General features: G+C 38.1%; 6 protein-coding genes across 7 annotated transcripts in view; 2 read left to right on the top strand and 4 right to left on the bottom strand.

The window, feature by feature from the left end:
* rpl23a (ribosomal protein L23a) overlaps positions 1-866 on the bottom strand; it is a 2221-nt gene extending 1355 nt beyond the window's left edge. Inside the window, exon 1 of the mRNA XM_077741177.1 lies at positions 741-866. Coding sequence (XP_077597303.1) covers positions 741-816 — 76 coding nt within the window. The 5' untranslated portion in view covers positions 817-866. The remainder of the gene's footprint in view (positions 1-740) is intronic.
* Positions 867-1443: 577 nt separating this feature from the next.
* ddx52 (DEAD (Asp-Glu-Ala-Asp) box polypeptide 52) lies at positions 1444-5198 on the bottom strand. The gene is made up of 15 exons (XM_077740633.1): positions 5081-5198; positions 4624-4852; positions 4424-4560; positions 4150-4335; positions 3888-4031; positions 3699-3810; positions 3539-3611; positions 3086-3289; positions 2937-3027; positions 2581-2703; positions 2360-2510; positions 2148-2223; positions 1870-1941; positions 1603-1788; positions 1444-1543 (listed from the first exon to the last, which is right to left on the bottom strand). The coding sequence occupies exons 1-15, from the start codon at positions 5165-5167 to the stop codon at positions 1507-1509; spliced, it is 1908 nt and encodes a 635-aa protein (XP_077596759.1). The 5' UTR covers positions 5168-5198; the 3' UTR covers positions 1444-1506.
* Positions 5199-5469: 271 nt separating this feature from the next.
* Positions 5470-9260, bottom strand: slc25a35 (solute carrier family 25 member 35). The gene is made up of 5 exons (XM_077740650.1): positions 8743-9260; positions 8549-8614; positions 8005-8157; positions 6917-7051; positions 5470-6624 (listed from the first exon to the last, which is right to left on the bottom strand). Exons 1-5 carry the CDS (start codon positions 9112-9114, stop codon positions 6454-6456), a joined length of 897 nt encoding a protein of 298 aa, XP_077596776.1. The 5' UTR covers positions 9115-9260; the 3' UTR covers positions 5470-6453.
* Positions 9261-10354: 1094 nt separating this feature from the next.
* On the top strand, positions 10355-15254 carry grk1b (G protein-coupled receptor kinase 1 b). The gene is made up of 8 exons (XM_077740788.1): positions 10355-10512; positions 11882-12597; positions 13156-13283; positions 13674-13831; positions 14066-14149; positions 14245-14369; positions 14448-14649; positions 14899-15254. Exons 2-8 carry the CDS (start codon positions 11899-11901, stop codon positions 15180-15182), a joined length of 1680 nt encoding a protein of 559 aa, XP_077596914.1. The 5' UTR covers positions 10355-10512; positions 11882-11898; the 3' UTR covers positions 15183-15254.
* Positions 15255-19912: 4658 nt separating this feature from the next.
* cldn15b (claudin 15b) lies at positions 19913-22013 on the top strand. Its single transcript, XM_077740789.1, has 5 exons — positions 19913-20286; positions 20869-21033; positions 21572-21653; positions 21733-21843; positions 21920-22013. Exons 1-5 carry the CDS (start codon positions 20070-20072, stop codon positions 22011-22013), a joined length of 669 nt encoding a protein of 222 aa, XP_077596915.1. The 5' UTR covers positions 19913-20069.
* A 1298-nt stretch (positions 22014-23311) lies between these two features.
* taf6 (TAF6 RNA polymerase II, TATA box binding protein (TBP)-associated factor) lies at positions 23312-27483 on the bottom strand. Of its 2 annotated transcripts, none has more exons than XM_077740880.1 (15): positions 27255-27483; positions 26581-26738; positions 26396-26482; positions 26130-26283; positions 25992-26048; positions 25804-25923; positions 25592-25713; positions 25424-25501; positions 25240-25341; positions 24975-25157; positions 24794-24868; positions 24580-24705; positions 24331-24504; positions 23977-24168; positions 23312-23812 (listed from the first exon to the last, which is right to left on the bottom strand). In XM_077740880.1, the coding sequence occupies exons 2-15, from the start codon at positions 26734-26736 to the stop codon at positions 23528-23530; spliced, it is 1911 nt and encodes a 636-aa protein (XP_077597006.1). In that variant the 5' UTR covers positions 26737-26738; positions 27255-27483; the 3' UTR covers positions 23312-23527. The 2 variants fall into 2 exon arrangements, with proteins under 2 accessions (XP_077597006.1, XP_077597005.1); XM_077740879.1 differs by having other exon boundaries at positions 23312-23815.
* Positions 27484-27539: the final 56 nt, after the last annotated feature.

Here is a 27539-nt window from a genome sequence, read left to right on the forward strand (position 1 = left end):
CAACGTCTTTAACTGTGGCTGATCTTGTGCTAATAATGCTAGATACAATTTTTGACTATAAAATCCATCTGAAAATATTCCACAAATGCAATCAAATGGCCTCTACACGCAATTATTACTTTAGGGGCGTGACCAGGGATGAATTAATTTCATGATTTACTTCACCAGTTTTACTGAGAATGTGCACGTTTATCTTTTTTTAAGATAATCTAAGTAAAATACAATCGACAAATCGAAACTATTCTTTTATTGATGGCGTGAAACCGGGTTTAGATGACTAAGACTTATTGTTATTTTACCTTAGTGGGCGAACAAATAGGAATTTTAAAGTATAACACGTCACGTGTAATATTTTACGGTAACCACGAACGGCACGTGAATTTAGCCAACCAGAAAAGCCCACAGTATTGGATGGATCAAGAAAACAGATACAGTTAGGCGGAAAAACATCATTTGACACGGATTTAGACAAGTACACGAGAACGTAATATAAACAATTACACCGCCAAAGTAGCCCGTTAAGCAGGCTGCGAGGGCGCTATTAGCTTAGCACGTTCCATCGGTAGCACACGTCAGGAAAATCGAACGGGCCTTTTAAAAAGACTGCGCCTCTTTACTTCACATATATTGATCTCTAGATACAGAAATATGTCTTAACTTTGAATTTTGATGTCGCGATTTTGGACGAAAGACGCGGATCTGTGAAAATCTTAACAATAAAAGTGTTATAAGGCACGAACCTGCCTTCTTCACCTTCGGTGCCATGTTGAGAAAGAAAGAGCGAACGGGGTTTCCTGCAGTATAATGCAAGGACATTAACAGGGAAATGAAATCTCGCGGTAACTGATGTTGGGCTATGGCGTCATCACCGCGCGCCAAAGAGAAGATGATCATCTAAAAGTGTTACTAAACATCTGTAAACAAAATACACATCTAATCCAATATCGCTTTAGTCACAATGGAATGAAATATTCGAATACAAACTCCAAATAAAATATTAGCGCGTTTTTTTAACCAGTCATCACACTATATTATATTTGACATATTTGCATTGTGTGAATGTGTTGTGAATGAGGCTTTCATTCATAACAGCTAACAGTGTATTTATTTATCTGATTTTCACTGCCATTGAGATGATAGGAACACGATTAAGCCAACAAATACGAATTGTGGGCAATGGTTAGCACATTGGCCTCACAGTGGCGGCCTTGGGTTCAAATCCAGGTCAGCTTGCATGTTCGGGTCTGTGTGGTTTTCTTCAGTCATTCCAGGTTCCTCCCACATTCCAAAGACATGCATGGTAGGCTGAATGGATACTAAAATTGTTCAGGAATGGTTTTGTCTCCTTGTCCCCTGTGATTGCCTGGCTATTAATTCAGGGTGACCCAAAGTCAGCTGGGATAGGCTCCAGCACCCCCTGCGACCCTAGTGAGGATAAAGCGGTTCAGAAAACAAAACGTCATGTTTCTTTATTTAAACATAGAAAAAAAAGGTTTTGAAATCCATCTATTCCTTTTCTTGTGACTTGTCCTTTCTCCTGGACCTGTAAAAATTATGCACATCAATACAACATCAAAAAGTTACAAGTTACATTGATCTCACCTGTATTGTTTCTTCAATGCATCAGCTGTTTTTAAAGTTGTTGCAGTTTTTTTCCTCTGTTTGTCAGCAGTTTGGCCAGTTGGCTTTTTCTGAACTTTGAAAGGCTTTTTCTCCATGAAAATTTCTGGTGTGGTGTTAATGGTGCTCCTCGTGGGAGGCTTCTTTAGAATTCTCCTCCTATCTTTACTAAACAACACAAACATCCCAAAATTGAAACATGTAAGAGCAAAAAAACTGAAATAACATTTTGAATGTGCATTGTTTTACCCGTGCATTTTCTTGAAGCCCAACATGTAGTCTGGTACAGGACAACCAGCTTGTTTGATGACGTTGGCAATGCTAGCAATGAAATATGACCACAATTATTTTGCAATTATTACTTTTTTCTAATCTTTCATAAAGCACTCATATTTATTGAATAACTAGTTGTGAGATTGCCATTTTTGGAGAAAAATATTAAATTACTTCTTTAAATTTTTTCAATTAGCACAATAAAAAAAATTGGAATTTTTAAAATCAATTGATCGCCCAGGCCTAGGTCATACCTTCTTAAGAGTGGTTTGTCATCCTCCGTAAAGAACGTGACGGCTTTCCCTTGATGTCCAGCACGACCCGTACGACCTAAACAGATTGTTATTGATGAGTGATATTGTAATCTTGAAATGAAATAAACTATAGTAAATGACACTAACAGAAAAAAGAGCATTGAAATGAAATTAACCCTTATTTACATGAGTGTAATTTAAAGGTGGCTGACCTATCCTATGAATGTACTCCACTGCACTGGTGGGAAAATCATAGTTGATCACCAGGTTGACGCCTTTGAAGTCGATACCTCGCGCCAGCAGCGCTGTACAGATCAGCACCCAAATCTGGCCACGGCGGAAACTCTCCACCACGTTGTCTCTCTACAAGAAGACCAGCGTCATTTTGTCTGGTGGGCAACGTTTCCTTTCTTTCTTCCCTCTGCCATCATACCTGCTGCTGCGTTCGCTCGGCATGGATAACCTCGACGTTGATCCCCTCGTAGACGAGCTCGCGGAAAAGCTCTCGCGCTCGCTCGATAGATTGAACGAACATCAGGACGGGAGGCAGGAATCCCTAAAAGCAGAATTGTAACACTTTAAATGAGATTATACAGAGTGTTGCACCAATATTTTCTTTCAAGATGCAGCCACGTGTTATTGGCTGATGCTGATTTGTTTTAATTTGCAGCATAATCACTTGAATGTTAAGTAATTGCTATCATGTCATTGTCCGCCAATGAAGTCAAAACTATTTGAGTGGGACGAAAGAAAGCCCATTCGGTTTTAAGAATAAAACCCAAGCCAAACCTTCTTGATGAGGTCCCGCACGGCCACCAACTTTCCGTTCTCCGTGCCGACGAACAGCAACTGCTGCTCCACGGATGCCACCGCCGTGTTTCTAAATAAAAGCCGTGTATCAACTATTCGGTTGTTGACTTATAATAATTATCGCTCACTTTAGTCCGATGTTGATGGAGACGAGGTTGTCGAGGTTGAGTCGGCACCACTTCTCCACCTCCGGCGTGCAGGTGGCGCTGAAGAAGGCCTTGCGTGCTTTAGCGTTGGAGCACGCATGGAAGATGACGGCCAGCTGATCCCTGAAGCCCGTCTTGCCATCCTCAAACAGCTTATCTGACTCGTCCACCACGAGCCACTCCACGCTGAAAGATGATTCACATTGTATTAAAGCCAAGAACTGCTGTTTGCAAATACCACACCATCAGTAATGATAATTATTTTCTAAAGAGTAGTAGACACAGACATACCAACTAAACTGCTCACAAAAAATGAAGACATTTAAAATATTTATATTAAAATATAATATATACAATTAAGGTATAAAACCCCATACATTTAATGACAACACATTAAAGGAATTAAAACAAAGAAAGAATTGAATAAAGCATTACTTGCTGAGGTCAATGGCAGGAGGCTCTTGCTTGAGCATGAAGATAAGTCGATTGGGAGTAGTGATGAGGACATCTGTACAAAACATTATTTCTGTGAGGGGACATCACCAACAACAACAAAAACCTTATTGGTTTTTGTCACATTCCCCAATGTCATTACCATATTTTTTGTTGGACTGCGGTCCAAATTTGTTCGACGCCACAGCCGCTTTGTTGAGGATATGAATCCGCAGACGGAGACCCTCAGAGAAGCGCAGCATCTCTCTGTGGGTCTGACAATATATTTTTTTCCCCCATTACTATGCATCGTAGCCAGCAATTGTCGATTAGTAGGTTTACGAGGCGTTACCTGGCTGGACAGTTCTCTGGTCGGGGAAATGATGAGAGCCCTGAAACCAAGTTTGGCTGGCCGTTGGAGGCTAGCAAGAATTGGGAGGCAAAAGGCCAAAGTCTTGCCCGAACCCGTCGGAGCGCAGGCTAGCAGTTCGCGACCCTGGTGGGAGAAAATAACATATGTCATGTTTTGGATTCCAGCACAATGGCAGTGGCATTTGGCCATCGCCTCCCATGTGTTTTGAACATTATACTATAACATGTGTGTTTCAACTGACTTGCATCATGAGTGGAATGGCCTGCATTTGAATGGGCGTAGGCACGGTCAGCGCAGCCTCACGTAGATTCTGAATGATAAGCGGGTCCAGCTTGTAGATGGACTGCAGATCCTCAAAGGTGCACACGGGATCTGGTACATCGGTGCCGTGAACGTACATGTGGTGACTAGCGCGAACGCGATTCAACTAAATATTAGAAAAGGAAAATGATACATTCATGGTTAACTCATTGGCTGCCATAGATGACAATGGGATTAAAAACAAATAGTCAGACCTTCTCTCGCTGAAGCTGTCTCTGCCTTCTTAGTGACCTCTCCTTCGCGTCACCTTCATCATTCCCGGCCTGTCCTTCCAGTGCGGAAGTCCAGGTTATTCCACCCACTTTTGTATTGTTTGGTCCGTCCACACAATCTGAAAATATGTGATATGTTAGCCTGGCTCAATCAATGAAATAGTTCAGGAAAATTTGACTACCTGTGAGTTTGTCCGTTGTCTTTTTCTTTTTCTTCTTCTTCACCGTACTTTCCTTTTCCTTTAATTTTCTTTTTGAGCTGGGGGTCTCAGTCTTCTGTTCTTCCTCGTCTTCATGTTCATCTTCTTGATGTATAGTCGTACTCTGGGCTCCATTCGTCAAGCCTGAACCGAAGTAATCAATCGTAGAGAGTTTGTCTGATGATTCGTCTCCCGCACGGGATCCAGAAACCTATAAATACATTTAACACTTAAACGTTTCTTCACATTAAATCACGAATGACATTTTGTTCGATCAACTTCTCTGAAATCCAAAAGATAACATTACTGGTCTGATGGTAACTTCGCCGTGATGACACAGTTAAGGAAATTTGCATGAAGTATATACCAAATCTTTTCGTTTACCAAGTTAATTTATTTTCTAGGCTAAAATGGAATAAAATACGCAAGGTATACGCACTCTGAATCGAGAAGCATCCTGGGCGAACCTTTTGAGATCAAATTTAGCTCCAGCTCCGAGTTTTAGAAATAACTCGTGGGCGTCCATCTTGGTCTGTTTTCCGTATAAATGCGCATGCGTAAAATGCACTTCCTCCTCAGTGTTATTTATTTATCTTTTTATGTTTTTTTTCATGTATTTATTTCAAGAAAAGGTCTGTTAACTAGCTTTAAGTTTGCATACTGACATTATGTTGACTGGAGCAGTGTTTTCCAACCATGTTTGACAATTTTCGCATTGAAAAAAATCTTAATGCAAGGATCATGGGAGACTGACTCACAGAATAATCAACATGTTTTCAAGAAATTACAAATGGATTTTTGGAGAAAAATAAATAAATGCTGACAGTATAAAGTTAAACAATGTTTTAATTGTTTCTTTTTTTGTCCAATGTGCACAAGTAGCAGTTTGACAAATAAAGTGTAGAATGCATCACACTCAACTAAAATGTGGCCACAAACAGCGGATTAATTCTGATTGAAGAAAACTTTCTAAAGCAAAACACTATTCGTATTTGGACTAGTAAATCATTCAAGCATTATGGCATTACATCCAGTGTTTCTCTAATACATTCAGAATTCTGGAGTGTAACTCAATAAAAAGGTTTTACAACACAAAATGACATACAGTGAGTGCTATTTCCACTATGAAAAAATCCAAGTGTCAGATGTAGAAAACCAATAAACCAAAAAGGTCAAGCCTCAGTTGTAAAATTTCTTGAAGAATTTCACAATCCCAAAATAAAAACCTTTGACACTTTTGATGAAAGAACAGCTGATGACAGTACTTTATCCATAAAAGGATTCAGAATATTTTTTCATGAAACAACACAAATTAAAAAAAATGCAGTCTGATTTTACTATGCATTTAAACAACATATTTCAAAAGTTAGACAACTTGTTTGTGCGAGTTATTAATCTGCTTTCTCTTTTGTATAACCGAGGTAAGTGCATGTGAACTGAAACGCCATAATAAATACTTTTAGTGCAAAATCAACTGTGGACAAATTATAATCCATCATTTAAGTCGTGCCTCATGTTACTAATTTGTTTTTTGAGCCTTTTTGTCCAGACAATTACAATTGATCATATCGCATAAAAAGAGCAGTACAAAGAATATATTTTTCTCTGTCAGAATAGGTTTTGATGGGCTGGCATGGAACTATATGCCGCTTTTGTATTTTTCATGAAGTATTATCCTTCTCATAAGAGAGGAAACCAAGCCCTAGTTTATTTTTAACCTTGTTATGCAAACTCATTTCATGATAATTCTTTGAAACCTGTGGAACGTAATTTAATGACTAACCACGTACTATTTCTTGGTTGTGATCTGTGTTACCTGTGTGGCTGGTACAATTTTAGCAGTTCATTCCAAAAGAATAAGGAAAGAACGGTGTGAGGACCGATTCGGAAATAAGAGGCTCCCAAACCTTTGTAGAGTCCTGTTAGCCCTTCTGTTTTCAGAGTCTTGGAAAAGCAGTCAGTGAACCCTTTATACAGCAGACCCTAAAAAGTTGAATAATAATTGAATAGTTAGTTCTGTTAACTTCACAGGGTCGCAAATGCTCAAACACAATTTAATGCTATTAGAGAAATAAATACAGTAAAAAATATATATTTAATTAAATTAAAAATACCCAGCCTTCATAGGAAACTTGTATTAAAGTCAAGCACACCAGTGAATGCCTACTTTGACTTGTTTGTTGGCAACACCCAACCAAAGGCAGGCAAATGTGCAAACACTAGTATTCCTTTCATAAATGTGTTGCTTGTGCTGTTACTGTATGAGAGAACTCACCTTCCCCTGCTGATTCACTGGCTGGTTGTAGAGCCGCGTGCTCACCACGTCGAAAGGGGTCATTGCCAGCACCACTACCACGCTGCTGATCATGCCGGCGCTCAGGGCCACCAACCAGCTGTCTTTTGGAAAGAGCTATAGGGAAGAGTACACAAATCAGGGAAAAATCCATCAAAAAAACATATAGGCTCGGAATGTCAAGTTTGTTTTCACTGCAGTAAATAAGGTTTGCTTCACACTGTGTTCTGCAAAGGAACAAAATGCAAAACAGTTTGTATATGGGAGCTAGATTAGATAATAGCTATGTCTCATTATACTCTGACTTCTGACCCGATTATATTCATAACGTTTTGCCAATCCGATGACCAAAAAAATAAAAATGCATTCACCTGCAACACGTGATTACTGATTTTGTTGGCCAAAAAGATTTTCCAGGTTCTGATCTAACCTGTTGGCCTTGAGTTTGACACCAATGATGCAGGCATTGCTATGAAAACCCTTGGTGGGTGTATAGTTCTATTATTAGAATCTATGCTGGCTGACCCTCATAGACAGACATGGTTTTCCAGTCTTAATGTGCTTGTTTGGACAACAGGTACAAACTTACATAAACTCCATATGCTGATCCTGATTTTATAAAACTAAGTTAGTTAAATGAAACAAAGGGCGTGCTTAAGTGAGAAAGGCTAATATGACTAATTGTTCCTGTTTCATGAGAGAAGTGAAAAATGAGAAATGCTGTTTGAAAGTTTTTAGTCACTCTTTCGTACTGCTGTTGCAAGACAACCAGTAGTTAAATGTATACAGACTAGAAACTGGCGTTCCAGTTATGTAAGGCCAGTGTTTTCAGCTCTGGTGTTTGTGGGGAGCCAATGAAAGGCGTCACATTTCTGTTCCAGAAGGTTGTACTGCCCACAGCTTTTCCATGTCACAACAACTGCCTTCAGTGAACCTTTGTCGAATGGAAATGATTTTGCTAGTCCTAAAAACAAAACTTCATTTCTAAATAAAAATCTAAAACTTGCCTTTGAGTGCTTTCTTGTTCTGCAACAAAACACAAAAGATGGGAAGTGTTCACATTCTCTAACCTTAAGATCAATCACTAGCTCTTTGGCAGAGGAGAAAGAAGACAGTTGCGATGCCGACCCCACGCTGACCCTTGGTACTGCAGCGCTAGCGCCCCTCCACAGCCCTTGAATTCCATGCATCTTGTAGATGGCCACCAAGGCTTGTGACATTCCCTATCAGAAGACATGAGAATTGATGAGAATCAATTTATCAATATGAATGAATGTGGGATGAGTGTTTAGCATGTCAGCCTCACAGTTCTAGGGTCCTGGGTTCAAATCCAGGTCGGTCAACCGGTGTGGCGTTTGCATGTTCTCCTTAGACCTGCATGGGTTTTCTCCGGGTACTCCGGTTTCCTCCCACATTCCAAAAACATGCATGGTAGCCTTATTGGACACTAAATTGCACCTAGGTGTGGATGTGAGAGTCCATTGTTGTCTGTCTTCTTGTGCCCTTCGATTTGCTGGCCACCGATTCAGGGTGTCAGCTGGGATAGGCACCAGACCCCCCACGACCCTGATGGGGTGAAAGTGGTTCATAAAATGAATGAATGTTCAGTAATACCTGGTGTTTATACTGGTGTCCCACGGCGATGGAGGCAGTAGACTGACTCTGCAAATGAGTCTTTACCTGTCAAAATAGAATCACCCCGGGAAAATGTGTTTAGAAATACGGTACGTTTAGCATTTGACCTTCCAAGCTGTACATTAACCGAAAAGGCATTATTTTAAACATGATATCGCCAAGCTCCTACTGACCAAATACACGGGACTGCCCATAACAGCTCCCACCACTCCAGCCGTGGCTCCTGCGACAATGGTCTTCAGCGGACTGACCCTTCCATCCGTGTGGATGTAGCCCGACGACTCAATGACGGCGTACGAGCCCAGTCGGACTCCATTCATGAAAAACTGATACCATAGTCCTGGTACGAGCCCTTTTTGTAAACCGGACACTCCGTCCACTTTAGCGATGGTATAGAACGCGTGGAAGACATTACGGTAATAAACCTGATAAGTGCCGTGACTTTTGAGTTCTCCTTGTAGCTGCATGCGAGTCTTGACTACTTCCAGCGGGTTGGTCACCAGGCACGCTCCGCACGCCGCCACTCCGCTTAGGAGAAAGTCCATCCTATGAGACCGCCAAGTGGGGTGCTGACGAAATTTGAGCCGGTTTATGAGACCGGTTTGTCCTTCATCTCCAGCCAGACAGAGTGCGTCCTCCTCCCCTTCGATTATATGGGAAATGTGTCTGTCCGTGTCTTATACATGCGCGTGCGCACAAACGAACGCACCGGGCGCTGTCACTCGAGCGAGATGGCTTCGCGGACGCCTGGTGGAGTCGTAATTTGGAGTGTTGAAATAGAAATTGATTTAAAAATGTATCGGCAATTACAACTCCCCTGAAGAAAAAAAATAAGTGACTGCTCTGTGCTGTATTTCCTGACGGATAATTTAATTCAGTCTCATCTCTTCTCATTTTCTGAACCACTTTATCCTCATTAGGTACACGGGGGTGCTGGAGCCTATCCCAGCTGACTCCGGGCAAGAGATGGGGCACACTCTGAATCGGTGGCCAGCCGATCGGAGGTCACAAGAAAAGAGACAACCAATCATGCACACTCACACCCATACCCAGGGGCAATTTAGGGTGTCCAACCAGCCAACCATGCATGTTTTTTTGGAATATGGGAGGAAACCAGAGTAACTGGAGGAAACCCATGCAGGCCTGGGGTGAACATGCAAACTCCACACAGGTGGACGTGACCTGGATTTGAACCCAGATCCCCCACTGTGAGGCCGACACGCTAACCTGCCCACTATGATTAAATAATTCGATTGTTGGGAAATACATTCAATTTTTTGTGTGTAAATTTGTTAGTTTTTTTGCACACTATAACATTTACCTGCTGATGTTGATTTACAACTCTTCTGGTTGTGGAGGGTTGTCAATTTGTCAACTGTGCTTACGATGCCATAATAGGATTTCTGCTCTTACACAGAGTTAATTAAACCAATAGCACTAAAGAACCACACTACGCAGGATAGCTCGATTTATTCCCTTATAGTAGCCAAATATCCAAATAATGAAATTGGTGGATTGGATCTGGATTGGATCACTGTTACCCTGGCTAAAAATGCTTACACTTCATTTTTAATGTATTCTCACTCATTTATAATGTCTAAACTAATAGAAATATGATTTTTTTTCCAAATATGGGTGACCCTACTTTGTGTTTTATTTCGTTCATCGCGGCCATGTCTGGTCTACCGCGATAATTGAGGGATTACTGTTCACTAATAGTTTATGTCAAGTGGCCCCACCTGTAATCCTGGCAAGGACCAAACTGGATTTCAGGTGCCAGGTAAATCTTCAGATGATGTTTCTTCTCTTCACTACGCTGTGTGAAAGGGATGAGGAGACAGTCTGCTTAGAAACCCCCTGAAGACCATCTTTGCATGTTGTGGTGGATGGAGGAGCAAGGAAAATAACATACTGGTCATCATTTGACTCTGCAACAAGATAAGGCAAGTGCTGTTAAATATTTAATTGTCGCCAATATTAATATGATTTTGATGGTGAATGACAGGATGGGTCATTTTTATTGGTGACATTAGTGCTAAGAAGCTTTAATGTTTTATCCCATTTAATAATTAGAAATGTAATGTCTATGATAATGTATTAAACAAATAATGTTTTAGCATATTATTTTACATTATTGTTAAAACCATTTAAATGAGCTCCCACAGAGAGGTGGTTATTTAAATTAAAACATCTTTACTTGAACAAGTTGAAGAAAAAAAAAGATTTTGTAAATCCCATTTAATAATTAGAAATGTAATGTCTATGATTAAAAATGCATAAAAAATGATCTACAACTGGTTTTACAATGAATGTGAATGTTGGAGTGTTAACAGGTAATATTTTAAAACTGATACTGAACAGATAATATTTAATATTGAGAATTAACAGATGATAGGATTAAATTTGTTTTAAAAATACATCCAAGAATGTGGGTTAATTACCACTGAGGTCAGCCGTAAATCTCAAGAATCATCAGTCAATGTTAATTAGATTATACAGAAAGAAGGAAAGGCATCTGCTGTATCATTTGACACAAGTGTTCCAGGTCAAAGTGCTTACTCCAGAAAGTCTTAATCATGAAATCCACTTTTCCTGTTCTATTTTGTTGCCGGTGAAAGAAGCATAGAGACATTCCAAACAAACAAAACCATATTTTTCGACAAATGTACAGTATATCATAGATTTGAACAGCAGGGAGCAGTACTATATTATTAGTCAGGGAAAACACATGGCAAGATTTAAACAATTTGGAATCAGTAGTGTCATAAACGTTAGTATTCTCTGCTTGCAAAAGAATACATGCCACAAGAGGGCAGCGACGCAAAGAAAGTATTACATATTTTAAAAAGTCGTTTAGCTGGGTGAAAAACATCAATTCTGTCATTTTCTGAGCCACTATTATTAGATGTCTGCCGTATGTCAAAAATATACTTGAAAGAAATCTAATTTTGAGTTATTTTCTATTTGTATTGATTTTTATTTTAGTAATGTAGCTTTTAATAATGTAATCTTTTTTTATTAACGAAAACAGTCACTTGGCATACAAAAGGTCAAAAGGTGAGTTTGTTAATATTACAAAAAAATACAAGTGAAAACTGAGAATTTTGAACAAAAAAAATGCATGGAAAGCTGATTGGACACTCTAATTTGCCCCTAGGTATAAGTGTGAGTATCTATAGTTGTCTGTCTCCTTGTCTCAGCTGGGATTGGCTCCAGCACCACCCGCGATCCTGATGAGGATAAAGCGATTGAGAAAATGAGATGAGACTTTTGGAACACATTCATGGGTTTCTCATCTGCTCTTTGTTGCAGACAAAAGTTGAGTGAGAATGGATATCGGTGGTTTGGAAACGGTGGTGGCCAACTCGGCCTACGTGTCCGCTCGGGGAAGTATAGATGGCGCCGCGGCAGCCAAGCTGCGAGACAAAACCATGCGGGCCAAGCTGACACTCCCGCACATCAGAGATTGTGAACACATGAAAACTTTGGTGGGGAAGACCTTCACCGACATGTGTGTCAGCGAGCCTATCGGTAAGCGACTGTTTCAGCAATATCTGGAAAGTGAGGCCACCCACAAAACTACTGGAGAGATGTGGAAGGACATTGAAGACTATGTCGTATGCCAAGAGAAGGACCGACTTCAGAAGGCTCAAAAAATGGTCAATAAATACTATGAGTCCGCATCCAAGAACTTTTGCGGTTTCCTCGAGGAGAAGGCCATCAGCCGAGTGAAGGAGGACTTCAAAAATATCCATGGGGATTTATTTAAAGAGAGTGAGAAACAGCTCCTGAAACACCTGGAGGCGAAGGCCATGGATACATTCAAGCAGAGCAAGTATTTCTCGCGTTACATTCAGTTCAAGTGGTTGGAAGGCCAGCCTGTGGATGAGGAGTGGTTCATGGACTTCAGAGTCCTTGGAAAAGGAGGCTTTGGGGAAGTGTTTGCTTGTCAGGCCAAGGCCACAGGTAAAATGTATGCCAATAAAAAGCTGGAAAAAAAGAGGCTGAAGAAACGCAAAGGCTATCAGGTAAAGTATTCATGTACAAGATAGATTAAGGCAAAATTAACTCACAAAAAAAATCTGAAAATACCTAAAAAACTATACCAGACTCTACATTTTTTTTCTTTTATTACTACAACGAATGGAAGTGAGAAAGATTGCGCTTAAAAATGCCGCAAAACAGTTCAGTGTTGTTCTTCTAAAACCATTGAAGGTTAATGATACAGGAAAACACTGTAAAAAATGTTTACTAGGTACTTACTAGACAGCTAGAGGTTTTAGTCGATGTTTATTTTGCCAATAAGAGTGATATGTGGCTTAAATGTAGTTATGGCTATACTTCTAAAAATATAAATGTTCTACCTTGATGTCCTCTCAACAGGGGCTTATACTCTATAACTAAAGTTGAAGGGTTAAGATTGGATTTGTCAAGATTAAGATGTTGATTTGTAATTTCCCCCATTTTGATCGTATCCCTCTCCATTTTAAAGGTAAAGACTGGATGTGGAATCTGAAGTACAGATTAAGATAAAGATTTTAATTAGTAATTTCCCCATTCTAATAAATGCCTTTCTTCATTTTCAGGGAGCTATTGTGGAGAAGCGCATTCTTGCCAAAGTTCACAGTCGTTTCATTGTGTCGTTGGCCTACGCCTTCCAGACCAAGACAGATCTCTGCCTAGTTATGACTATCATGAATGGTGGGGATCTCAGGTGCTTCATACAAACACAAAACTCTCTGTTCTGCATTAAATAACATCATTTAGCCATTAAAAAATAAAAGCCGTCACACTCGCATTCATTGCTCATTTCTCCAGATTGATTTTCACTTGACTAATAACATGGTTTGGACAACGCAAACTCTAAACTAGTAAAATTGTAACCAACTAGGAGGCGTCTTCATTAATCACCTTGCTGCAGCCACTACCTGCCCAAGTCAGCTAATTAGTTAAAGTATAGATAAACCTTAAAGCTGATATACACACCAGGCCGTTGGGTGCGTCACACTTTAAGTCAGACAGTAAGAGTACTTAAGAAGTTAAAGCCGTCTTTGGATCAATGTTCTTTTAGTCGCTTTCAAAGCTTTCTAATATTCTTCCACAGGTTCCATATCTACGACGTGGATGAAAAAAATCCTGGCTTCAATGAAAAGAGAGCTTGTTTCTACACCGCACAGATCATCTGCGGGCTAGAGCATCTTCATCAGCACAGGATCATCTACAGAGACCTGAAGCCGGAAAATGTGCTGCTGGATGATGCAGGTTTGCGCCCTGTGGTAATAATAATGGTTTTAAAAAAGCATTGTAGGTGTATGTGTGAGAAGCACTAAAAAATAAAGAATGCCCACCCTTCCCCCTAAAAAAATCTCATTATTACTCATAAATTGTGAGTATGGCTCTCAAGGAATAACATTTGATAACAGGAATTGTTATGTGTACAAAATGTTCCCGACCCTCTATATGATCACTTTATCTCATGTCTATATGGCTTCTCAGGGCATGTCCGCCTATCAGATTTGGGTCTGGCTGTTGAACTTCCACAAGGAAAAGACAAAACTTCTGGTTACGCAGGAACTCCTGGTATGAGCCAAAACCTTGAAAGTAGTAGCCTGGAAAAGGACATCACAAACAATACGTGAGCATTCATTGAATGTTTTCATTGATTCCTTTAACAGGATTCATGGCCCCAGAGCTACTCCAGAAAAAGGAATATGACTACACAGTGGATTATTTCACTCTTGGGGTGACGGTGTTTGAGATGATTGCAGCCAAAGGACCCTTCAGAATACGCGGAGAGAAGGTAGTGTGGGTATATAGCAAAATGATTGTACAGGTTTCTTTCACTGTACAATAAAATACTTGCTAAAACATCTTTTAGGTGGAGAATGATGAGGTGGCCCGTAGAATTTTGAACGATCCGGTTCCGTACACTCCCAACTTCAGTAACGAGTGCAAAGCTGTTTGTGAAGGTTTAATGGAAAAAGATCCAGGGAAACGCCTCGGGTTCAAAAACAATGAGTGTGCTGAGCTGAAAAGTCAACCTTTCTTCAGGGAAATCAATTGGGGACGCCTCGAGGCTGGTGAGTTTATCTACAAACACAAAACATAAACACCTTCTCCTTATCTGCTGTGAAGATAAAATGATTAATGGTCACCACCTGATGCTATACAAAGCCTTTCAACTGTCAGTTAGATAAATATTAATGAGATCACTCAGTATTTGTAGTCACAGCAGGTTAGGTAAGGTATTTTTTTTAAATTGGGAATAATTGCAGTGAAATTGTGACATTGTGACCGTATACGTACTTTTGTATTTTGTATTATTGCAGGAATGCTCCCACCACCTTTTGTCCCTGACCCTAAGATGGTCTACGCCAAAGATATTGACGACGTTGGTGCCTTTAGCACCATCAAAGGTGTTGTGATGGATAATAAGGATACTGAGTTTTTCAAGGATTTTTCCACTGGGAATGTTCCAATACCATGGCAGGAAGAGATGATAGAAACGGGTGTGTTTGGAGAGTTGAACGTCTGGGCTGAGAATGGAAAATTGCCGAATGACCTAGACCCAAACTATGTAGAAGCCAAAGGCGGCGGGTGTATCATTCTATAAAGCAGAGGGATAATTGTCAATCTCGATTTTTTTTATTTTTATTTTAATCACTATTTAAATATAATAATCATAGGGAGGGGGGGGGGGGGGGGTAAGGTAGTGATAAGAAAAACAGAAAAACTAAAGAAAAAGTCACTTCCAAATAATATTACTCAAATAAAAGTAGTCATCCAAATAAATTACTCAAGCATGAAGTATTCATTGAAAAGAATACTCAAGTAATGATTAACTGGTTACAATGTCAGATTATATTTAAACAATGTGGTCTATTTATTTCTCGCTACAACTTCCTCAATAAAAACGGTTATTATATTATAGAAATTTGTATTATATATAAATATTATATGACCATATTCAGTAAAAAAAAAAAAAAAAAACACAAAAGACAGTGAATTCTGACTAGAAAATTTTACAGAAATGAAACGTCACTCATTCAAAGAGCATGTGTGCCATCTAGTAGAGAAAATATATTTTCTACCATTAAATTAAAATGATCATATTTCCAGTTTTCCATGGATTATTGGTGCCAAATAAAAACTCAGAGAGAGATTGAACTCTGAGCTTTAATGCAACTATATTCTATGGGAAATAGACTCTTACTTACAGTGCTTTAAAGGCGCCATGTATCAAACGGCGTAATCATAGGACAAATAAAGTGAAAAAACTCCTTATTGAAGAACATTTTTACAAAAAAACAAATGAATCCAGTAAATATTAGAGTAAATGTAACGCATTACAACACACCTCTGACTGTGACAATGTACATATGTATAACAATGTATGAACTTTATATAAAACTACCTGTGTAAAAATTAGAATTTATATATTTTTGTGTTATACGTTGATGTGTGTATATGTCTCTTTTCATTTTTTAGCAGTATCTTCTTTGTACAGGTATACAATTAATGAAGAAGTATTAGCCATAGCTATGAACACAAAGAATAAACACTTGCTAAGCAAGAAAATGTGTTGCTCTCCATATTTACAGTATGACTGAGGCTGTCAGTGCATGAGGAGTGTGATTACCAAGAAGGATTAGAGCTCAGCATGTGCACTGACACATGAGAGAATAGTCGTCACGTGGAAATCTGATAAAGCCCACAATTATGATATTCCCTTCACGTTCCGTTTTACATTGTACAGTAGAGTGAACAAATGAGTGATAAACTACATTCATTTAACCAATTTCATGCTCCAAAAGACATTACTTCCAGGTAAACCTGACAATAGCATAAAAAGCTATCAATAATCTGATTTATTATACCGCCTATTCATGCCGTGACCTCATCGAAACTCTTGCTGCATAGTCAAATAATGATTGTTCCTAAGCATATAGACTATTTAAATACTACTTGACTGAGAGGGAACTCAAAGTACTCCTTTTCACATACAGTACTTTTTTTGTATGTGATGTGTATAGAAATCTGAGTTTGTTCAAATGACAGTTTTCTGAACTAATCATTTTAGAATCGTATATATTACATAACTGTAAGCAATGGGAGCTAAAATAATGTAATATAATGATATTTGGTAGTATATAGAGAAGTATATTTCTAACTGCAAAGAATTATTAAAAGTCGTGTAAAAAATGTATTGCGCACTTTATTATGATAATGAATCAATGAATTATTCTCTCATGTCAAATATCTTTGGATTGCGTTTGTAAAAAGTGTAAAGCAGTTGTTGTATTTTACATATTGCAAATTTTAAGCCTACTGCCAATGACACCTTGAGACTGAAACCTGAAACCCCCTAAAAACTTTTGACTTGGTTTACAGGCCACTTCCCCTTTAAGTAGAAAAGGTCAACACGGACACAAACGAATGCAAATTTTAGATGACTAAGGGAAGGGCAAGGAGATAAAATATTAACAGAAAAAATGATTATGATTTAAAGCCTAAATGTCTGCTCAATATTGGAGGTAAATGAATGCACCTTGAACTTTCACCCTGATTACTAGAAAAACGTATTGACTTTCGATAAGATACAGACTAAATCTACAATTAATCAATAAATCATACCATTATATTAATTGCTTCAGTTATTAGATGACAGAAAATGAATGAAACAAAATACCCAAATGAATGCTGCACATCTTTAACCTATGATAGCGTTGAATAAGATTAGATATTTATTTAAAAGTCTTTATTCAATTCTCTTTTTCTCCTGTAAGAATATGAAATTGGCCAACTTCTTTAACTGGAAAGCACTGTATTAAGTCAATAAGCTTTTTTTTAAAAAGAAAATACAACATCATTGTTGAATCTATATTTTTGAGGGGAAAAGAAAAAAATGTATTTGCCATGTCAATAATTTCAATGACTCTTTTGTGTTGGAAACTTGTTAATGCTTAACCAGTGTTAAATTAGATACTTTCTGCCTCCTATAAATCACCTGCCAACTGCTTTCTAAGCTGGTTTCAAATGTTCAGTCCTTTATTTAGTTTACATAATGTAATGATATATGCTCATCAAGAATGGAAAAAAAAGCTATTTAAAATGATAAGCTCGCAAAAGGGAGATAGGATCATATTTGTTACCAAATAACACCAGAAATAATAAAAATAATTCCTCATAATTCTTATTAACTGTAATTATTTCATCTCGCAAAACAGCCAATTTCTATAATATGGCCTTTAATGATCTAAATTAATGTCAAATGACATTTAATGTATTCTGAATAATATTGAATTACTATGTTTATATAATCTCCAATGGATTTTTTTTTAAAAAAATGCAAATATGTATTTAGTGCCGAAGAATCTGAGTTTTACAAGCATTTACAAAGAGCCATAAAGCAGTAGATTGTATATATTACCCTAACTGGCCTCGGCTAGATCAAAAACGAGGAGGAGAAAAAAAATCTGTCTGCTTACATTTGGTTACCTGCCAAGCACGTGTAATGTAATCAATTTTGGGCGGGTACAGTAGACATATCATGTAACTACGGGAATCAAATCAATGTTCAAATTAGTCCCATTATGTTCGAGTGCAAAAAAAAGGTGGGGGTGGGGGGGCAGACTTATTGCGAACAGTCCAAAATGTACATCAGAAGTTGCCATTAGAGTTCCTTAAGAGGCTATGACCTGGCTGATTAGATAGAGAACATTACTGTACTTGCAACATGAGAAACATTATTGAAATTACAGCACTTTTTCTTGGTTTTGTAGGCTGGGTACTGATTTTGGTGTCACTACAAGACCAGTATTGGAAAGAGTCCACAAATGAAGGCAGTGCAATTACAACCTCCACAATATATGAGAATTTATGGATGTCTTGTGCTAGTGACTCTACTGGAATTTATAACTGCCGTGACTTTCCATCCCTTTTAGCTTTGCCAGGTAAGTCATATTCTGCTGAGAAATTATTTTTGTGGAAAAAAATGTGGACTATAATGGTGCATGTACAGTACTGATTTGTTGATGATTCAGCTTAGAGTTTTAGCTGAGTCTGCATTTTCTTTCTTTTTAGAGTTGGTATTACAATATAAGAAACATTTGCGGAAAATATTTTTCAAATTAGGAGGTAAAGAGACAAAAAGCTAAATTTCAACATTGAGGATAAAAATCCAAGGACAGCAATTTAAATTTAGTGGACTTTCTTTAATCTGTATAGAGTATTTGGCTATAAAGCTTATCCTATAAGATTGTGGTGATTGTATAATATAATTGTGTATGTATATGAAAATATTGTATTCCTTTACTGGATCATCATTTAACATTAAAGAAACTGGGGAAATAATTTTAGTCTATAGCATTACAACATGTTTCATTTAATGCGACAGACTGCTTTTTTTGCAATGTTGTAAACCAATCAACTCAATCAATTGTTAACATTTTTATTTGACATGTATTTATTTTAAATTAGGAAAAGAAGCAATGACGTGTGTATTCATCCTTAAATTTATGAAAGTATAAGTGAATCATGATTGTCAAATAGTGCTAATATTATTAAGGCCAAAGCTAATATGTAGACATAACTGTCTTAAAACCGCTTTCTAATGCTCCCTGAAGAAAATCAAGCAAACTTACACTTTATTTAAATATATATAAATTAAAAAAAAAATATATATATATATATATATATATATATATATATATATATATATATATATATATATATATATATATATATATATATATATATATATATATATATATATAAATATATATAAATATATATAAATATATATATATATATATATATATATATATATATATATATATATATATATATATATATATATATATATATATATATATATATATATATATATATATATATATAAATATATATAAATATATATAAATATATATATATATATATATATATATATATATATATATAAATATATATAAATATATATAAATATATATCTATACAAATAGTTTTAACTGTGGGTGGGCAGTGGGCACGTGTTAATGCACCCACACCCCTCGTGGCCAATGACCTTCCCCATCATCCTTCAAGAAGAGGAGCCTGACTAGGACTTGAATCCCATTAGCAACAACTAGATTTATTGACAGTCTTCAAAGCGAATGCCAGAAGGTGACAAATGGCTCTAAGTCTATAGACGTTAGTCAGCAGGTGGCAAGGTTCAATCGCACTTCCCTTAAATTGAGTAAACACGTGGCTTTTTGAGAAAAAAAAAAAAACGTTAAGGAGATCTGTGAATAATAGGACAAATCACATGTGGGTTGTTTGGAATTAATCATTAATTTGAAGATTTCTGTAGCATCCTCGTACAAGGGTTGCTGGGAAGTAGACTAAGCACACTGAGAAAGCTGGGTTGAGGGAAAAACAACTTTGTTCTCGAAGATACTTTAGCCAGTTGCGAGAAGTCTTCCGTTTTGTGGATAGCTCTAAGACGGACTGAAATCGCGGCGTTATGAATCCGGTAGTGGAAGCGTTTGCCTTCTTACTGGGCTTTCTGGGTTGGTTGATGGTTGGGGTCACCCTACCGAATCGATACTGGAGAGTGTCATCTGTGGACGGTAATGTTATCACCACGTCCACCATTTATGAGAATCTTTGGATGTCCTGTGCCACCGATTCGACTGGAGTTCACAACTGCCGTGATTTTCCTTCGTTGCTTGCACTCAGCGGTATGTTGTTGGAACTTTTAACAGCTATTGACTGCTTGATTTAAGTTAGAAAAATATTTGTGGAAAGTAAAATAGAGCCCTTGTATTGAGACAAGGTGTTTACTTGCACTTTTCAGTTAGATTTCTTTCCGATTTGTTGATTTTTTTTAAAATAAGCAACGACCTGAGTGCAGTTGCATCAGCCTAAAGGTCATTGTCTGTGGTAAACAATGGGGAATATATGATGGGTAGTATAAAAATACAATAAGATAAAAGGCGATAAGAGTGAACAACCTCTGTAAACCGAGTGTAAAACAACTTTAAAAAAACTTCACAGTCTCTAGCTTAAGTCCAACCCTTATACTATCACAGTACTATATAATTGTATGGATTCATTCAGGTTGAAAAAAATGTGTATTTTGCCTTCAGTCCAGCTTGAAATGAATTGGCGAACTTTGATATATATGTTTTTGAGATTTTTGATAAAGTTTGGATACTCCTGACAAAAAAATATGACCTTGACGGGATTGTGATTTATTTTGCTCTGTGCATGTATTTTCTTGGCATGAAAGACAAAATTGTACTTCCATGTGTGTTTTGCAGGCTACATCCAAGCCTCTCGAGCTCTAATGATCGCTTCCATTGTTTTCGGCTCATTTGGGCTTGTGGCAACACTGGTTGGAATACAGTGCTCGAAAATTGGTGGAGAAAACTACCTTCTGAAAGGAAGAATTGCTGCAATCGGAGGCGTGTTTTTCTTACTCCAGGGTACGAACAAAGATCCACGGATGTGACTTATGAATTAATCTCTTAGACATAGAATAAAGGAGGTAGCTCTATTAAGACCAAGAACCGCACAAACAAATCACAAACCACCACTTCCTGAATTTTACTTCCAAGAATTGCCAGAAAAAAAACAAGAATCTTTAACCACCCAATAAAATAAAAAAATAGACTTCATCGCAATTCAAACCTTAAAACATCCTATTTAAGAAAAGATGGAATTATATTTAAATGGGGTCCTTTGTGCAAACATATTTTTGAACTGTTGGGATTCCTCATTGAAACACCTCAGCTGGGATATTATTCAAATCATCCAGAATTCATCATAGGTGCTAAAATGGCGACGTGTTTACTTACTCAAGGTCATTATCCCAGAGTACTGACACTACTGATACTTTTCCGTATTTTTTAATTCTATTTGAGTACCATTCAACTTAACATAACCCTCATATTAGTCAAACATATGAATTAATGCAATTAGACAATTCCTCAAAGCTTTTTTGTTTGTGTCATGATGTTTTAGGTTTGTGCACCATGATCGCTGTGTCTTGGTATGCAGCAAATATCACGCAAGAGTTCTTTGATCAATACTACCCAGGGACAAAGTAAGCGTGACTACTACATGATTAACTCGGAAGCATAGCTCGATATAGATAGTATTACGTTCACATAATTGTCTTACAGGTATGAGATTGGAGAGGGTTTGTACATCGGCTGGTCATCAGCCATACTCGCCATGTGTGGAGGTTCTTGTCTAATGTGTTCGTGCAGTTTTAAGGAGCCGGGTGAAAAAAAGTATGAATCCAAATGAAGATTTTATCCAAAGAGCATATAAGGAAACAAATTGTGTTTTTGTTTTTGCCCTCTAAAGGCATTATCCATACCAGCCATCCTCCAGAGGACGTGTGGTGTCCACTTCATCCAGGTCTGTCAACACCAACTACGGAAGAAATGCCTACGTGTGAGAATTTACTATGAAACTTGAACCCCAAACACAACATTTTGAGCCGAGAGACATGATCAAATACTGAAATATGCAGTTCAATCTCTCTTTTGTTTTGAAAAATCTCTTTTGATCCCATTATGTCATTCAACTGTTTTACGAACTGTGATCTTTATGCACCTATTCCATATATACTGAAGTTAACAGGACAGTAGTTGTGCAGTAAAGATAACGGTATCTTCCGGTCATTTCAATATTATCATTGTGTGAATAAAAAGGCTACTGTACATCACCATCTTTTGAGATACAATAGCAAGTAGCATTTGGAAATATCTGTAGTTAAAGTGATTCTTAGTTATATTACATGTATACTTTTTTTTTTTTTTTTTTACACAAATAGTAGTTAAGAAAGATGTGTGATTATGCAAAGTAGTGTTAATAATTGCTCATAAATATCCAGGCTGAATGATTAGATGTTATGCAAAAACTTCCATCCCATTTTTAGAGCAAAAAGATGTGTATTTGATGTACTTGGGGGGGATATTTATATTTTTGACATGGTTGCCATATGGGGGGAAAAACTTTTGCTTCTGAAATTGTCATTGTTTTATATTATAATAAAAACATTTTTACATAATACTTATGATGACAAGCAATTTTTAGTATCTATTAGGTGAGGATGCTTTCCCTTTGGCAAACAAATCAATATACATTAAAGCAAGTTACAGTAATTCACATATATTATTTGATAGAACTTTTCTCATTTCAGGTAGGAGGGTGAAATTGAAAACCTTAATATTTATTACGCTGACGGACCTGCAACAGGTTCACAGACCAGTCGGGGACCACTGCTTGGGGACCACTGCTTTAAAGAACACAAAAAAAGATATATTGAGAATGTGCAATGACAAATTAAACCAGGACAGAAAACAAGGGTGTTTTACCTCTGAATTGCACTGCCACTCCGTAAACTGAAATTGTGGAGACAAGGATCAATAGTAATTAATTTTTGCAGTAATACCTTCATGTCACTATCATTCCATCCAGCATTTTCTCATGGATTGCAAAATCTTAGGGAAAACAACAACACATAAAAGCTGTGAAAGTTATGCATTACATTAATCATTGACTATCAGACTCACCTTGAGCAATCTCATTGTCTTTACAGTTGGCTTTTGTTCCCGGTCAAAAAGTGAAGTTCATTATGGTGGCAGCCAACTAATCATTCGATATGAACAATAGGTACTCACCTGAAATGTTTCTTATACACATGTGACACAAGCAGGGTGTGTATTTAAAAATAAAAACACAACAAGTGTGTACACAAATACAAAGTGAAATTTATTTTGGGGTACAAAAAAAAGCATGAAATTCTTTTAAATGGAGGATTAAACATTGTGAAATTGCCTCTTTGTTGGGCGTTCACTTATTTACAATTAAAATCGAAAAACTGCTTCTACATCATTCCAGAGTTTTCTGATCATCCCTGAAAAACTGTCCTCGTATGCGTGTTAGTTAACTCTCTTGTGAAATGTGTCAATGTGGTGACTGTGTGCTCGCACCGGGAGACTCTGACCGGTCAGTCCTCACCGCTGGTTCTACTGTGGTGGAGATGGGGGTAGGGATTACAGAGCTTTTATTCTCCATGGAAGACGTGGACGAGGGCAGTGATACCACGATGTACTTCTGCATGGGTCGGGAACCGGGAAGTGCTGGGCCACTTCCCGATTCTAGTTTTACCATTGGCTGCAAGGTTGAAGTAGCGCTGGGTACAGTAGTTGTAACCGTTGATGCAGACTGGGAAGAATTAATGGTGATTACCTGCTGAGGAGACAAAACAGTGATACAAATGATGTTAAGTGTTAAACAATAGTAAACTATGTTGAGATCAAAATACGTGGCTTATTTACAGTGTTATTTAGGCAATTCTGAACCTGCTGTTTTATGAGCAGGGTCAATTACGGCTCTTCATATCTCAAACATACCTGCTGTGTTGAAGAGGCTCCCGCACTGGTTCCCATGACAATATACTTAGTAGCAGGGGGCGATGGTTGTGAAGGCGTCCCTGGTCTCGGGGACATCAGGGTGAGGGAACTTGGAACTTTAATGATACTTGGGGTGCGAGGCCCTGTAGATCCACCGAGTCCACTTTGTGCAACAGAGAGGGTCGGACGAGGCTGCACGACAAACATTCACTGTGTTAGAGCCGCACGCTCCCAATATCTTCATAATTTAACACTGCCTTAGCAAATCCTCTCATCGTGCAACCAACAAGAAAAACAATGAAATTGTCAAGTGGCCATTCCACTTTGTATGTAGGTCACTTGAATCAGTGCTACCTGTGTGATTGTTAATGTGGTTCTGTTGACTTGCTGGGCTTGCATTGCAGCTTGGGTCCGAGCCTTCGTTACATGAGAACACAGCATAGGTGCGAGATAACCGTAGTCCATCCGATATTGGTCCACGCTGTCAGGTGGCGGTCGAATCTTGGCGATGACACTAGCGCAATGTTTCTTTGGAAGGAAAAATCATTTTGAATGACAGAGTGAAAGTACAAAACAAGAAGAAAACATAAGCTCAATTATTACCAGCAGGAGGCTTTGAACGTGGTCTGCTCCAATCTTATCAATGTTGGAGATTACTGGTCCTTCCACCACTCCTTTGATGCGAGCACCCTCTACAGCAAGGCGAGGAAGGATCAGTGTCTTTATCACCTGCAGAGAAAAATTGTAGAAGGTTAGCACCAATGATGAAGAAAGACCGTTTAAGAATGCCTAGCAGGAAAACCAGCCCCAAACTCACATCAGGACCAAGTTCAGAAAGCCCAGCAATGCAGCCGTACCGTGTCGTCCACTGGGTCTTTTCATCCAACCAACTCTGAAACGACACATGAAGTTCAAAGACTGTATTTGCTGCATTTCTCTAAAGTACATTAAAAAAAAAAAGAAAACATAAAAAAGTTAGTGATGAAAACAAGACTCACTTTTGTAAAAGTCTTGGTGATGCGAGACTGGATGTTGTTGGTGGTGGTGCTGAAGGTTTTACAACTCTGCGCCATAAGACGAGCAGCAAAGTCCCTTAAGGCCCAGTGGTTGTCAACATCCGGTCTCAAGCACAGTTGCTTGCTCACGATACACGTCACCACAGCCGGGATGAGCTCGTGCAACTACAGGGAGGATAGCAGTTGGAAAACATCCATTCCAAATGGGGCATGATTAACCAGTTTGAACCCGGTTCCTTTCACTCACATATTTTTCCAGGTATAAAGTGGGATTGTCCATCAATGCTTTGACCATCCGCATGAGGTAAATCAGGAGAGCCAAGTTGTTTTGCACGACATTAACACGAACCTGCCACAAGATAATAAAGATGGAAGATGATTACATAACAGTACTGACCAGTTATGAGAGAAGTGTTGTCAAAGATACTCACTCCTTCTGAAATAAAGGTGCTGAATCTTGGAAGCATTTGATACAATCCTGGGTCTGTGGCAATACTTTGCAAGGCTTCCTGGATAGCAAAAATCCATTCATTAACAAGGAAACAAACCACAAAACAGTAAATCTTGGTTAATTCCAAGACAAATATTAATGTACACACAGCTCTCTTGGCTTCACAAGATCCAACGCAGGCTTCAGTGATCTCCTTGTAGTAAAGTTGCTGTTCCACAGAAAGTTCATGGGTGCTGCGTGGTTTCAACCTTATGGGACCCTTCTCCTTGGCTATAACAGATAAGGAGTATTAGGGGGGGAAAGACAATTACAAGGAAAAAAGGGCTACATACATTTTAATTTGACAATATAAAAACATACCTTTACCATCAGCAGCTGTTGCACCCTGATTTTTGCCTTGAATGGTACCATCCTCCTCTTGACCAGGTTTTACAACTTTAAGAGGCTCAGTGGATTCAGCCTTTTGTTGCTCTTTTGGTGCTACAAAGCAATACATTACGATTCAGTCATTGCATTTGTATTTCTGTTATGTTTCAAGAGAGTCTTACCTGGTGGTGGGTTTTCTGGAATAGAAGGTTGAATACCCTCGATACTTAACCAGTGGGCTGAAGGACAAGAATATATAAAACTGAGTAAAATGCAATGCCGTACAAGGCATTTGGTAAAAACAGGAGGTATATATATACCTTTAAGGGAGACATCCAAAGGAACTCTGGGGAGTGGAGTGTTTATTATGTCACTTAGGTCTACTTCCTTCTCCTCATAGAAATGAAGCTCTCTTCCGCCACCACTTGCGAAACGAAAAGGGATAAATTCTTGCGACTGGAATCCATATAGGGGCTACAAAAAGCAAAATCGACTTAAAATCCATAATTTACACAATAGCTACTGTAGGTTATAACACATTTTCCAAATTAATTAAAGTAGTAATAACATAGAAATGTCGTTTTACCTCCACATTTTTAAGTTTGAGGGCATTATCGATGTCATTGGTTGTGAGTTTACGTCTCTTCCCGTGATGCATAAACTTAAGAGCGTCCTTAGAAGAAAAAAAATGACACGAGTCAACTAATCATGTTATGATTTTAAATAGTGAACAAACATTTTGGTGATTTGCGTCAAACCTCAGTGGTTTACCTGTGTAATTTCTTTAATTCTGTAACTGACTTCTTCACTTAAGGCTGTGCAGCTGTCTTCCTGTAATTGTCCCACTCCCATAGACTCTGCCATCGCCTTCATAGACTCTGTAGGGAGGACTACCGAGCACGGTTTCTGACGCCTTTCCTCCGCCATCACTAACAAAATGCAAATGATTGTAAATCCAATGCCTTCCACAAGCTATCATTATGATTAAGGGCAAAATTCACTATGCAAAGTTGAGAGAAACATCCCGTGAGTTAAAGAAGTGAAACATATACAAGCGAGGTGCTTTCCCAAATGAGATCTATAATTCAGGTATTGATTAATATAAAATTAGCACTTGAACTAAATTGAACGTTTCGATTTCGGGAAGTGATGTCAATGTTTTTATTTTTTTAAATGGATTATTAATTATGGAAGTGGAAGGGGTGTCATGAAGTGACTGAACGTTATGTCAAATCAAAAGGCGCGTAAATTGCTCAGACAGACAAAACAAACGAACACTACAATTAAGGTACATCAACACCGCAAATCTCAGCGGCCCAACTAAAAAATATACATAACAGGTTCATATATTCTCTTATTTATGAAGCTCTAACGAGAGAAGTATGCGCTTGAATGTTAGCCCGGAAGCTAAGTCTGTTAGCTTTAGTAGACATTTTTCTATTTACCTGCGTAAAGCGTTCTCCTTTCTGGGTTACGCTTGTAATTTATAAGAAGAGGAGCACTCAATTAATGTATATACAACGAGACGTGTCTCGCAAACATAACCGCTCACAGTGGTAGTCCATTCTTAATACAAATAATAATACAAAAAAACTACACAGACTGTGGGCAGCAACAGGGACGTCCATTCATGATGGAACGCTTGCTTTCCAACGCCATTTTGAGGAAACTTCCGGTTGTTTTATCGCGAGACTACGGTTAATGTCATAGTGACATTAAAATAACTTTAT

This window comes from Stigmatopora nigra, chromosome 19, assembly GCF_051989575.1.
Source record: "Stigmatopora nigra isolate UIUO_SnigA chromosome 19, RoL_Snig_1.1, whole genome shotgun sequence".
Classification (NCBI taxonomy): Eukaryota; Metazoa; Chordata; class Actinopteri; order Syngnathiformes; family Syngnathidae; genus Stigmatopora; species Stigmatopora nigra.

Bases quoted from the DNA above. Each gene is read 5' to 3' on its own strand.
- ddx52 (XM_077740633.1), bottom strand. From the start codon at position 5,167: ATGGACGCCCACGAGTTATTTCTAAAACTCGGAGCTGGAGCTAAATTT. The intron at 3,290-3,538 runs GTAATGCTTTAT...ATCATCTTTCAG, and splicing joins CCTGCCATTGACCTCAGCAA to CGTGGAGTGGCTCGTGGTGG. The intron at 1,789-1,869 runs GTAAAACAATGC...TGTGTTGTTTAG, and splicing joins GGCTTCAAGAAAATGCACGG to TAAAGATAGGAGGAGAATTC.
- slc25a35 (XM_077740650.1), bottom strand. From the start codon at position 9,114: ATGGACTTTCTCCTAAGCGGAGTGGCGGCGTGCGGAGCGTGCCTGGTG. The intron at 8,615-8,742 runs GTCAGTAGGAGC...CTATTTTGACAG, and splicing joins TGGGCAGTCCCGTGTATTTG to GTAAAGACTCATTTGCAGAG. The intron at 6,625-6,916 runs GTGAGTTCTCTC...TCAACTTTTTAG, and splicing joins CAGTGAATCAGCAGGGGAAG to GGTCTGCTGTATAAAGGGTT.
- grk1b (XM_077740788.1), top strand. From the start codon at position 11,899: ATGGATATCGGTGGTTTGGAAACGGTGGTGGCCAACTCGGCCTACGTG. The intron at 14,150-14,244 runs GTATGAGCCAAA...TTCCTTTAACAG, and splicing joins TGGTTACGCAGGAACTCCTG to GATTCATGGCCCCAGAGCTA. The intron at 14,370-14,447 runs GTAGTGTGGGTA...AACATCTTTTAG, and splicing joins TCAGAATACGCGGAGAGAAG to GTGGAGAATGATGAGGTGGC.
- cldn15b (XM_077740789.1), top strand. From the start codon at position 20,070: ATGAATCCGGTAGTGGAAGCGTTTGCCTTCTTACTGGGCTTTCTGGGT. The intron at 20,287-20,868 runs GTATGTTGTTGG...TGTGTTTTGCAG, and splicing joins TTCGTTGCTTGCACTCAGCG to GCTACATCCAAGCCTCTCGA. The intron at 21,844-21,919 runs GTATGAATCCAA...TGCCCTCTAAAG, and splicing joins AAGGAGCCGGGTGAAAAAAA to GCATTATCCATACCAGCCAT.
- taf6 (XM_077740879.1), bottom strand. From the start codon at position 26,736: ATGGCGGAGGAAAGGCGTCAGAAACCGTGCTCGGTAGTCCTCCCTACA. The intron at 26,284-26,395 runs GTAAAACGACAT...TGCTTTTTGTAG, and splicing joins TCAAACTTAAAAATGTGGAG to CCCCTATATGGATTCCAGTC. The intron at 24,706-24,793 runs GTGAGTTTGGGG...TTTTCTCTGCAG, and splicing joins TTTCTGAACTTGGTCCTGAT to GTGATAAAGACACTGATCCT.